This window comes from Kogia breviceps, chromosome 1 (assembly GCF_026419965.1).
Source record: "Kogia breviceps isolate mKogBre1 chromosome 1, mKogBre1 haplotype 1, whole genome shotgun sequence".
NCBI classification, from domain to species: domain Eukaryota; kingdom Metazoa; phylum Chordata; class Mammalia; order Artiodactyla; family Physeteridae; genus Kogia; species Kogia breviceps.
In genome coordinates this window covers 24,742,793-24,754,553 of record NC_081310.1, presented here as the reverse complement: position 1 = coordinate 24,754,553, position 11,761 = coordinate 24,742,793, and the positions used below count along the sequence as shown (strand labels likewise).

Genomic DNA, 11,761 nt, shown 5'->3' with positions numbered 1-11,761 from the left:
GTGCATCTTTGCTGTACCCCCAAACGACAACAGGCTTTTCCTAGTTGTTTGTCCCACCTGAGGCATGCTTCCTCCCACATGCCCTGCATATTCTGACCTTCCATGGTGCTCAAACCTCTCTCACTCCTGTTTTGTTTTTTTTTTTAAACACTGCCAACGCTCTCTGATCTCTCCCTTTCCTGGACACTTGTTGCAACACCAGGCAATAATTTCTTATCACCTCTCCCTCTCCCCTCTGGTAGTTCTGTTTCCTCAGCTGGAAGGAAATATAAGGCCATTACAGTCAGAGAAGAGCCTTAAAAGCTGTTGTTTCCCCATCAACTTGGGAACATAGTACATTTTTTTTTTTTAATTCTCTTTTTTGGGGTCATGTTTCTTTTATTTATTTATTTATGTTTGCGTTGGGTCTTCGTTGCTGCACGTGGGCTTTCTCCAGTTGCGACGAGCGGGGGGCTACTCTTGGTTGCGGTGCACGGGCTTCTCATTGCGGCAGCTTCTCTTGTTGCAGAGCACGGGCTCTAGGCGCACGGGCTCAGTAGTTGTGGCTCGCGGGCTCCAGAGCGCCGGCTCAGTAGCTGTGGCGCAGGGGCTTACTTGCTCCGCGGCGTGTGGGATCTTCCTGGACCAGAGATCGAACCCGTGTCCCCTGCATTGGCAGGCGGATTCTTAACCACTGCACCACCAGGGAAGCCCCATAGTAAATTCTTAATAAATATTTATTAGTAGATTGATGACTGACTTTGGAAGGTCCAGACCACTGTGGGGATCGTCTGTGCCAAAGTCGAGTAAGTAGTTTCATTTATTCTGTTTTCAGCAGACAAAGGTCCTGTCTAGACCTCAGTCTCTGTGGAAAGAGTGGTCCTGGGGGGGCAGAGGGGCTGAAGGAGATGGAAGGCAATGTGGCTGGGATATTGTGGGATGTTGAATGCTGACCCCAGATGACCCAGGCTGCAGAGCTATGTCCCCATACTCTCCACTAAAGAGAGCCCAGCTGCACTGGAGCGCTGGGCAAAAATGAGGTCAGGTTCTGTCAAAGCCAGTATGATTCACAGGAGAGCTCAGCTTGCTGGATTGACAGCAACTGTTGAGTCATTACTGCAATTGTAGACATGAACCGATTTACCTGCTGGGAAGAGAATTTGGGATAAACCGTGAACTTCAAAAAGTTTCTGCCTGGAAACTGAAGAGGTAACCATGGCAACCAGGAGGCAGGTTGAGCTCGGAGAGGGCTCTTCATCTTGAGCAGGGAGCTTTGTGCTCTTGGATTTGCCCATCTGAGCACCATGCATCAATTCCTTTGTCTCTTTTGCTTTCTTTGTCAAATGAAAAAGTACTAGCTCAGGAATCTGGAGATTGGGCCCAGGGTTCAGCTGTTTTCAGCTCCATTGCACTTAACTAAGCGCCTTTAGCACTGCCGTTTTGTTGTCTGCAGAACGGAAATTTAAAAGCTCCTCTGGCCTATTCCCAGGGAATGCAGAAAGGACAGGAAGGTTTGAGGAGGCTTCCTGCCTAGTCACTATTATTGTTGTCACGTGGCCACGTCCAGGCTGATTCCAACGTGGTACTACTGAGGGTAGTACCGGGGGTTCAATCCGTCCATAAACTTGCCTTTATTGCTTGGAGAAAAGCTGTCTCAGACACCACCCACGTCCCCATTGGGCAGCTGAATAATAAAAGCATATACACTGGGGCAGGAACAGCAGCAGGTGACAAAACAACCCTCATCCCAGCTGACGAACTCCTCCAGCAGAAGGGCCTGCTAATGCTGCTGGGTGGGCTGCGTCATCGTGTGGACCAAGGGCTGTGCTGAGAAGCAAACGTTCGAAAAGGCATCCTTCCGTTACCCCCCTCCCAACCCTTGTCCATTGCCCTGCCCCACACCAATCCAGCCCTGGACTTGTGGGAAAAGTAGAAAAAGAAGAACAAGAAAAAGTAGAACAAGAGCCAAGGTGGGCGGGACGGGGCGCAGGTGGGAAGCGGCATCTAAGATGGTGTTGCCAAAGGCAAGCTGCTGCCTCGCCTGTCCCTGGTACTCCACTAACCACCCGGGAGGCTGGAAGGGTTCAGCTCTGGCTCCAGAGAGCATTAGGTTTGGACTAACTGGATCATCTTCTGCAGGCCCTGGCTTAACAAGGGAATCTGCTCTGACAAAAGACACACCATATTGTTTTGATTTGGGCCTCTTTTCCTAGAGCGGTGCCTCAACGGCTCTCTCACGGGCCTTCCTCCCCTCTTCCCCTCTGTGGTTTTTCCCCTTTCCTTCCCTGACCAGCTTTTCTGGGACTTCTCACTGGGCTCTGTCAGGTGGAACCTCTTCGCCTCTGGTTTGCGGCCCTTACTTCCAGGCCCTGCCGAGGAATAGCAACTCTTAGATGCCCCTCATGAAATAAACACCTAAACTCCGAGAGTCACAAAAAACACTTGCTACTTTTCCTTACCGTCTAGCAACCCCTGCAACCCTACTAAATAAACCTGAGAGCGAAGGTTGACTGAGCGCTGACTATAAGCTGAGCACTGTCCAAAGCACCTTCCAGGTGTGGCTACAGGTGCTGTGGTGTGTCTCCCAGATCTGCGTTTGGGACCAGGCCCTCATCCCCTAGAGTGCTGGCTGCTGTAGGCTCACAGCCATCTCTTGCTGGGAGTTGCCCTTGACAGAGGGAATTGCCTCGTTTAAAATCAGGCCGTCCAGGGCTTCCCTGGTGGCGCAGTGGTTGAGAGTCCGCCTGCCGATGCAGGAGACGCGGGTTCGTGCCCTGGTCCGGGAGGATCCCACATGCCGCAGAGCAACCAAGCCCGTGAGCCATGGCCGCTGAGCCTGCGCGTCCGGAGCCTGTGCTCCGCAGCGGGAGAGGCCACAACGGTGAGAGGCCCGCGTACCGCAAAAAAAAAAAAAAAAAAAAAAATCAGGCCGTCCAATGAACCGTGGATGTGAGATACAAAGGACTGCTCAGAAGGGTCGTCCCACTCCAGGGCATCCCCTGGGACCAGCTTCAGGCATTCGTTTCCTCTCTCTGCCCAACCCTGCTTCCCTCACACCCTCTTAGTTCCCAGAACTCTCCCCAGCAAGTCTCAGCCTCCGAGGAACTGAGGTTCCCGTCTCCTGGGGAATTCAAACTAAGAATTAAATGTCTTTAGTCCTCACAACAACTTTATGAAATAAGCGCATCATGTTTTCGTTTTAGAGACAAGGAAATGGAGGCATGGAAAGGTTGAGAAACTCGCCTAAAGTCTCCCATCAGTAAATGGTGGTGCCCAGATTTGAAACTGAGAAATCTATCCCTAGATGGCACACTCTTAACCTCAAGTGCAGCCTCTTAATAGCAATCCCAGAGGGAAGTGAGAGGCAGTGGGGAGGCTGTGATGTCTTTATGGGAAAGTGAGGAGAGAGGCAGGGCATTTATTACCTTTATCTCAGAGATGAGGATGCCAAACTAGCTAGCAACTGCTTAAAGGCAGGGTCATTCATTAGTTCCGGAGGTGGTGGGATTCTAATCTGTGGAGGGGCAGTGAAAAAGCATGGTAAATTCATATTTGACTTCTGGCAAAACACTTACTGTGTGACTTTGAGCAAGTTATTTAACCCGAGTCTTAGTAAAAAAGTACATAGTAGATGCTCAATAAAGCCAGCCACCACCCCCACCCCTTGTCTGCTATTTCTAACTCTGATCTTGGGCAAGTCTCTCTAACGTTCTGATTCAGTTTCTTCATCTATAAAATGGAGGTGATGATGACAAAGGGCTTACTTAGTTGACCCGTGGTCATTTGGGTAGGAGCAGAGGAAATGGAAGTTATCAGTATAACCATGATGCTCTTTTGCCTGGCTTGCATCCTGCGCTCCGGTCCTGCAGCACCCAACAGACTCAGGCTCAGGCTGTGCACGACACCATGCGTGCCTCCCCGAGGAGGCACCCCAACACCAATCCTCCTGGCACCGCTGAGTTGGTTTCCTGCTTTTACTAGCGGCAGAAGGTGTTTTTTTTTTTTTCCCCCTACTAAACCGGGTGTGCGCTTCTCATCTCCGTGTGACTTCTCTGCCGCTTCTCCCTCCCCACGCCGGTGTCCGCCAGGAGGAGGGGGTTAGCCCCGTGAGCAGCCCCGCGGTGTGAGGGTTGCACGTGGGTAGCGGCGCATCCCGGGCAGGGCGCCCCGCCCCGTCGAGCTCCAGGCCCCTCCTGCGCCTTCGCCCGCGCTCAGTACCGCTCTCCGATTGGTCGGCGGCGCTCAGCCCCGCCCCGCCCTCTCCAGGGCAATAAAAGCCGCTGGCTCCGCACCAGCAGTTGTTAATCCAATCTGCGCAGACAGGCGCTGGCCGCCGCTGCTCTGCGTCCTCGCGCTCTGCGGTGCCCGCTGGAGCCCGTCACCATCCTCCACACGACGTGCTGCCCTGCACCCGCAGCCATGTGCCGGACTCTGGCCGCCTTCCCCACCACCTGTCTGGAGAGGTAAGAGCAGCTTGTCCGGCTGCCTGGAGGAAGAAGAACAAGTCCCACCAACCTTAGGGAGGGCAGCGGCGGCAGGCTTGCAAACCAGGGTGGGCTGGAGAATGGGACGCAAGTGACGAGAGGCAGAGGTCAACTTGGTTCCGCGTTCTCAGATGCCTCCCTTAGAGTCTTAGAGAAGGATGGGCGACGAGAACGGAGAAGGCAAAGCAAAGGGAAACAGAGGGACCACTGCTAACGGCCATTCCCCACCCTCTGACAAGTGGCAGTTCTACTCAGGTGACCCAGCTTCAGGAAAACCACGGTGGCATCACCAGGCAGAACTGAGTCTTCCCCGGTTTCTTAAGCACTTGGTTTTCATTCTAAGTCATAGGTCTAGGGGCATGGCCTCCTCTGGCCCTGGAAAGGCAGGGAAGTGTTTTTCAGCACCCCCCCCCCCCCCCCAGTGAAGGATGGGCCCGCTTCCCAGGGAGCTACTCACCGACTCCAGTCCTTGCTGGAGCTGGGAAGGAAAAAGTAAAGATGAAGGCAGAAATCAGCTTCCACACAGCTCCAGAAATATTTGTGACAAGTCTAAGAGAGTGCTGAACTGTCTTCTGCTAATCAGCAGGCACAGGATGGATCAGTGTGACTTAAGTGGGAAAAAGCCCATGTGTGCTGTACTGTAGACCCAGAAAGTATAAGACCTACGGAGGCACAGCTTAAATATTGCTTTCATTGTGTCTGGGTTCATGATACTGCTGAGAGAGGCAACGTTGAGGCCCTGGGAACAGTTATGGGTTCCCAGGGACCCCAAGGCTGGAATTTGAGTGACGCTAACCTGAGCTCTTCTGGGACCTCATAAACCTCTCTGCCCTGGCTGAGCGAATGGAGAATCCTCACAAGCTTGTGCTTTGTCTTCCAGAGCCAAAGAGTTCAAGACACGGCTGGGGATCTTTCTTCACAAGTCAGAACTGGGCTCCGGTACTGGGAGTGTTGGCAAGTTCGAGTGGGACAGTAAACACAGCAAAGAGGGGTAAGTCCTGCTGAACAGCCTGTGGCCCCTAGAGGGAGGGAACCAAATTTAGGAAAGGAGTCCTGAGAAGGAAAATACCAGGAGAAATTAGGACATGGACGTTGGTGACCTCTTCCTAGAGACTGTAATGGAGCTGGTCATAGCTGGTCTGCTATGGTTGCCTGGCTCATGGGTGACTGGGTGGATGCTTCCAGGCTTCTAAGTCTACCAACAAATGAGGATACCGAGGGCCTGAATGTCTAGTTACCAGATTCTCGCACCTGGAGATGTCACTGCACATGCAGCCAGGGCAAGGGCAGGGTCCAAGGCCACTGGAGGGTTTTAAATTAGTGACTACTTCCACTGACGTGCACTTTACCTGGTAGACCTTTTATACTGACCATCAACTGTGCCAGGTGCTGCGTTAGGCTCTGGGGTTATGGGTAGACATAATCTCTATTCATAAGACCCTTCTTTCCTTGAGAAAGTATACAAAACAAGCTCTGTGAGTCAGGGGAACAGAAAGAATTTTGGACAGTGAAGACACAGTCTTAGATATTTAATGAGGGCCAGAAGGTCCCTGCTTTGGTTTCTGGTTACTGGGCTGTCCTCTAGAAAACACAACTATTTTCCTGAACCCCCAACTAAGAGTTTGAGGCATCAGCTCCAATAATTATCCAATTATACAACTGTGTGAATTATACAACTTCCATCAGCGTTCTGGCTAGGATTTGGGCTGTGCAGTAGTTTGTTGATTTTTTAAAAAAATTAAAATCCTGCCTTTTTTTTTTTTTAGCAGAAACTTCTCAGAAGACGTGCTGGGGTGGAGAGAGTCATTTGACTTGCTGCTGAGCAGTAAAAGTGAGTGGGACCCTGTTGTGTCTGTCTGTGCATGGCACATGTGTACCCACGTGCTGTGGAGCCAGCCTGAGGATGCTGAAAGCGTGGGCAAAATAGTAGTAGTAGTAATAATAATAATGATCCCCTAGTGTGCCAGCCTCTATTCAGAATACAAAGGCAGGTCCTTGTTCGAGAAAATTACATCCTAAAAATAGAACCATTAACTACAATTGCTGTCTTTTCTTCTTTTATTCCCTGCTGGCTGTCTGACCTGTCTCTTCCTCTCTCCCTTCAACCCCAGATGGAGTGGCCGCCTTCCACGCCTTCCTGAAGACAGAGTTCAGCGAGGAGAACCTGGAGTTCTGGCTGGCCTGTGAGGAGTTCAAGAAGCTCCATTCAGCTACCAAGCTGGCCTCCCGGGCTCACAGGATCTTTGAGGAATTCATCTGCAGTGAAGCCCCCAAAGAGGTCAGAGCCGTGACATATTCCAGGGATCCTGTAGACCCTGCCTGCTCCTTCCCCACTGAGAATTTGGGATGGTGGGGGGGCCAGCAAGGAAAGGGCAGAGTTTAAAAACAGAGTGGCCTCATCTGGCACAGGAGGCTGGAGACTATAAAAGCCAGGCTCCGGGCCACCCGTGCCTGCTGTTACCCTCATACTTACCAGTGGGACCGAAGGGGTTGGCAGGGGTTTTTTGGCTTCTGTCCATATGCACTTCTGTAAACTAAGCCCTTTTTAGCTCAAAACACTTACACAGCTGGGGAGACAGGTCATCATAGGATAACCTGGCTCAGTCCCCTGGTTGACCTGCCTCAGGTCTGTGGTCTGTGGACCTTTTAACCTTCCCCCAGGCCTCCACTGTGTTAGATAGAGAATATGGCGCCACCTTGTGGAGAGAGAGTAGTAATGCCTTGCTTTTGTATCTGTACAAAATTATATTTTCTGAGCACTTTTATTTATTCCGTAAAGATTTGTTGAGCATCAGTTACATGCAAGGCACTATTATAGACATTGAGGATATGGCAGTGAACAAAACGTCTCAACGCCAGTGGGAGAAGATGACAATAACCAATTAAGGGAATGATCTGTGCTCTGATAAAAACAAAGCAGGATATGGAAGGGGTGGGAGATGTGAGGTCTTTCCGATTTATAAAGGGAAGTGAGCGGTGGGATGTTTGATAAGGTGACGTGTGAACAGAGACCTGAAAAGGAGGAAAGAACATTCTAACACGGGAAACGGAAAGTGCAAAGACCAGAGAGTGCCTGTTGCCATCACAGACCAGCAAGTGGGCCCCGGCGGAGCAGAGAGTGAGGGAGAGAGAGTGGGAGATGATGTCACACAGGTGGCAGGTGGCCAGGTGCCGGCCCAGGTGGCCGTGTGGGCTCATTGCACACTTGGGCTTTTCCTCTGAGCGACGGGAAACAACAGAGCTGCTAGCAAACCGACTTGGGTTTTAAAAGGCTCGCTCTGCTGCTGGGTGGAGAATAGACCCCGGGGTTAAGGGGAGAAGAGAGAGACACCAGGTAGCAGGCGCTGGCACTAGTCTGGGAGAGAGGTGATGGCGACTTGAACCCGGGTTGTTACAGTGGAATGGGTGAAAAGAGGTTGGATTTGTACCCATTCGCAACATATCCCGGGTCATTCTGAGAGACTGGGGGACAGACACTGGATCAGAGGTGGGGACGGGCCCAGAGTTGAAAAGCCCGTCGATGGTCAACTCGGGAGACCCCCGGTTCCGTGTTCGGAATCCAGTGCACCTTCCACTGCCTCACGTGCCGTCCTCCCGCGCCTGCTGGCCTCCTGCCTCTGCCGCCCCGTGCCCTGACGCCCACGCACCCACGTGCCCTCCTTCCCGCAGGTGAACATAGACCACGAGACCAGGGAGCTGACCAGGACGAACCTGCGGACGCCCACGGCCATGTGCTTCGACGTGGCTCAGGGGAAGACGCGCACCCTGATGGAGAAGGACTCGTACCCGCGCTTCCTGAAGTCCCCAGCTTATGGGGACCTAGCTGCCCAAGCCGCGGCCGCCTCCGCCTCCGCGTCCGAGCCCTCGCATACCTGAGCCTCCGGGCTGGGAGGGGACCAGCCGGGCAGAGAGGTTGGGTCGCCCATAGCCGAGGCGCCGCCCCCCCGTGCGGGGGGCGGGTCCTGCAAAGCCAGAGAGGACAGCGAAGGGAAAAGCCCACCCGGTGACACCCTCTCCTCCAGACACTGCGGGACTGAATTCCGTGCGTGAGCCCCACTTCTAGGACCTGCGCCCAAGGGCTGAAGAGGACGGTTGTGGGTGGCTCTCTGGGGCGAAAGAAGGATGGTGCAAGAGTCAGCATCGGCTCTGGCCGTTCTCAGCGGGGCAAGGGATATTCCAGGGTGCTTTGGGGAACTTGTGGATAAAGGGAAACTTGAAAATGAGTGAGGGAAAGACAACCAGGTTCGCCGTTCTGCCTGTGCATCGGTGGACACGTCCTGGTTTCCTAATTCCCAGACTGTCCTGGGCACACAGGGAACCATGGATGTGCAGCCTTCCCGTCCCGTCCTCTTCACCTGCCTCTGGGCTGCCCGGGGGGTTCCCTAGCTTGCATTTCTCAACACTCCTGTGTCCAGCCTGGCAGTCTTGTCAAGGCCAGAGAACCAGTGTGATGCTTGCCCCAGATGAGATTTTTACCTCAAATACTGGCCTTCAAGCCCCTTTCCAGATCAGCAGAGAGCCCTGAAAATAGGCCATCTTGCTCATGTGAAATGAAGCGTGGTGCTCTCGGTGGCCTCTCGCGGGTGCCCCGACCCTGTGTGTGCAGCAGGGTCCACCTGTGAGCAGGGCCCGCTGAGGACCTCTTGCTGGGATGTGCCCTCTTAGCTCCGTGCTGCTGTGGAACGTGGGGCCCAGCAGGAGAAGGGCATGGGGCCTCTTGGTGAGCGGCTAGTCCAGCTCTTTTGCCGGGCAGGGTGGAAGGAGGGAGAAAAGGATCCTGGGAAACAAATCTCTTGGCAGTTCCAGAAAATCCTCTTTAAATCAAGCTCAGCTTTTATTTTTGTGGGTATGAGAACAGCGAAAAAGAGGTTCCCCAGGATGGAAGGGGAGCCTCGTGTTTCTTTCCTGTGGATGTGAGGTACACTCACTGGGGTGTCGGGAGAAATGAGGCAGGGACCTCAATGAACTTGGACAGACCATAGGAGCTGAGAAGAGCAGGAGTGGGGGCAGTCAGGACCCGCTTGTCGCCTCAGGGCGTCACTGAACACACATCCCGTGGTGGGACTTCTGCCCGGGCCCAGGCTGGGGAAGTGAATTAACCGGGCAGCTCCCCTGTGCCCCAGGAAAATCCACGCTGCTCTCTCTGCGCTATGAGCTCCTCCAGGAGACAATTATTTAAGCCTAACTTATTGTTGGTTTTGTGACAGTGGTCATGGCACATTATTTTCACTGCTGCTGTCGTGTTGTTGCTATTGTTATTTATTGTCATTTGAGTTTGCCTCTACTGGAGAATCTCAACAGGAGCCGGCGGCCTGACTGTGTCCCTCTCCACTGGACTCTACCTCTTGAACATACTGGGAACCTCTTAGCGCCTGTCAGGAACTCCTCCCTGTTTAAATATTTATTTATTGTTGACAGCTGGAACTGGTTTTCTAGATGTGAATGATGTACTCGATCCCCATTTTCCGGTGTCAGCATGTTATTTTATTGGGAAATAAAATAAAACCCCAATATGAGAGCCTGTCTCCAAGGGCTGTGTGGTCAGCGGAAGAGGGAAAGGGAAGTGCCAGCGGGAGTCTTGTGGGACAGCTGGCGTCCGGAGAAGCCACGGGATGCGTGGGCAGCTTTCGAGTTACGGGCAGAGGCACAAGTCAAAGGCTCAAGTTTGCCTGGTGACCTGTTCGAGCAGTGGCCACCGGGATGGGTAACTTCATTCAGCTGGTGACAGCCCAACTTGGGTCAAGCCATCGTGTCGTGTTGATTGGACCTGGCTCAGCTGTCGTTTCAGGACCCATCTCCTCTCTCCACCGGGCCCAGCACAAGCCATTCCCAGTGCTTCTTCTAACAGGGCAAGGGGTGGTTGCCCCTGGCCAAGTAGCCACACATTATCAGTTGCGGGGGGCACTTCTGTGCCATTTTCACCTTTGCCCATTTCCAATTTGCATTGGTATCCTTTTAAGATGTCATATAAATTCAGGGAGTTAGTATTCCTTATAATTTCATAGACGTGTCTGAGATGAGTTCTGGGAAGCCACTGGTACATGGGACTGTTCCATTCCCGGGGCCCAGGGAATGAGAGAGCTCTGTGCTGGGCTAGAAGGAACTTCGGGGTAGGCTTGCAAGGATCCAACCTGCTCTATCTCTGCCAATCACCTGCTTGTTCTCCCTAAACTCTTCTCTGTGTTGAATTCTCTGTTTATGTAACGCCAACTGAGTAAAGTGACCAGACTTCAGGTACATCGAGTCGAAAACCCCGTGGAATCACATTCTAAGCCCAGATCTGAGAGGCGATTCTATGCGTGATTCCAGGAGGGATTCTGAGGTTAAGGGCCTGGGAAGGAAGACGGGAGCACACGCCGTGGCAGGCCCTGATCTCATTTACTCCGTACGACAGCTCTGTGGGGGAGATGTGATAACCCTACAATACAGATGAGGAAACTGAAGCTCCTGGGGGCATCGGGGGGGGGGCGGTGAGAGGGGAACATGCCCAGGGCAGCTGGCTCCAGAGAGGGGCAGAGATGAGCTCGGAACCCAGGGACACCGTCGGGGGGACTCCAGTCTGTGAGGGATGGTGGAGGGATACGAAGGATGAGGGAAGAAGAAAGATGGTACCCAGAGAGGTGGGGAGGTAGGAACCTTGTCCTCTTCTCATTACTTTCCTTCCATCTTTTTGCCTTTTGTACGTGCATTTATTGCATCTAGTGCGTTCTACGTGCCTGGCAGAAAACCAAAACAGTAGCCGTACCGTCAACTGCAGGTAGCCTCATTTAATGGTGGGTGGGGATTCTGGATAAGTTTAGACAAGGGCACAAATGTGTATTTTCTGAAGCACTATGGGTGCCAGTAGGAAAACGTGGGTGTAATCGGCTGAGTAATGGAGAAATGAATGGGGGTGACGGATATCCAGTGACTGGGGTGGGTGCTGGCAGGCTCCTCAATTCAGCAAGACCATCCTCAAGGCTTGTTCCCCTCCCCTAGCCCTTCTTCTCACATACAGGGTGGTCTTGGAGCCCATGGTGTGGCCTGAAGGTGGTAGATACGCATTGGAGATAAAGAAGAGCGACTCTTGGCTGACCTATTCATCTCCCAGGTGTCAGGCTCACACCAACACAGGACCTCTACTGTATTGGTTCTCAGAGTGTTTAAGTGATTTCCTGAAAACCATGCAGCCAGCAAGACGTCTCCAATATCTTTAAACTCACTGGCTCTGGTCCTCCCCCAGAGCACTTCAGGCTTTGGCTTAGCAGGCAAAGCACTTCCTGAGCGGGCTGCTTATGCCTCTCTGGCCTCTCCTCCCA

General features: G+C 52.8%; 1 protein-coding gene across 2 annotated transcripts; it reads left to right on the top strand.

Moving 5' to 3' along the window:
• The first annotated feature begins 4,186 nt into the window (after positions 1–4,186).
• Positions 4,187–9,979, top strand: RGS16 (regulator of G protein signaling 16). Of its 2 annotated transcripts, none has more exons than XM_059069075.2 (5): positions 4,187–4,442; positions 5,344–5,454; positions 6,230–6,294; positions 6,575–6,741; positions 8,133–9,979. In XM_059069075.2, exons 1-5 carry the CDS (start codon positions 4,399–4,401, stop codon positions 8,337–8,339), a joined length of 594 nt encoding a protein of 197 aa, XP_058925058.1. In that variant the 5' UTR covers positions 4,187–4,398; the 3' UTR covers positions 8,340–9,979. The 2 variants fall into 2 exon arrangements, with proteins under 2 accessions (XP_058925058.1, XP_066885149.1); XM_067029048.1 differs by having other exon boundaries at positions 4,277–4,442; positions 6,233–6,294.
• Positions 9,980–11,761: the final 1,782 nt, after the last annotated feature.

Coding starts and splice junctions, on each gene's coding strand:
- RGS16 (XM_059069075.2), top strand. CDS start 4,399: ATGTGCCGGACTCTGGCCGCCTTCCCCACCACCTGTCTGGAGAG. Junction 4,443..5,343: donor CCCACCACCTGTCTGGAGAG/GTAAGAGCAGCT, acceptor TTTGTCTTCCAG/AGCCAAAGAGTTCAAGACAC. Junction 6,295..6,574: donor CTTGCTGCTGAGCAGTAAAA/GTGAGTGGGACC, acceptor CTTCAACCCCAG/ATGGAGTGGCCGCCTTCCAC.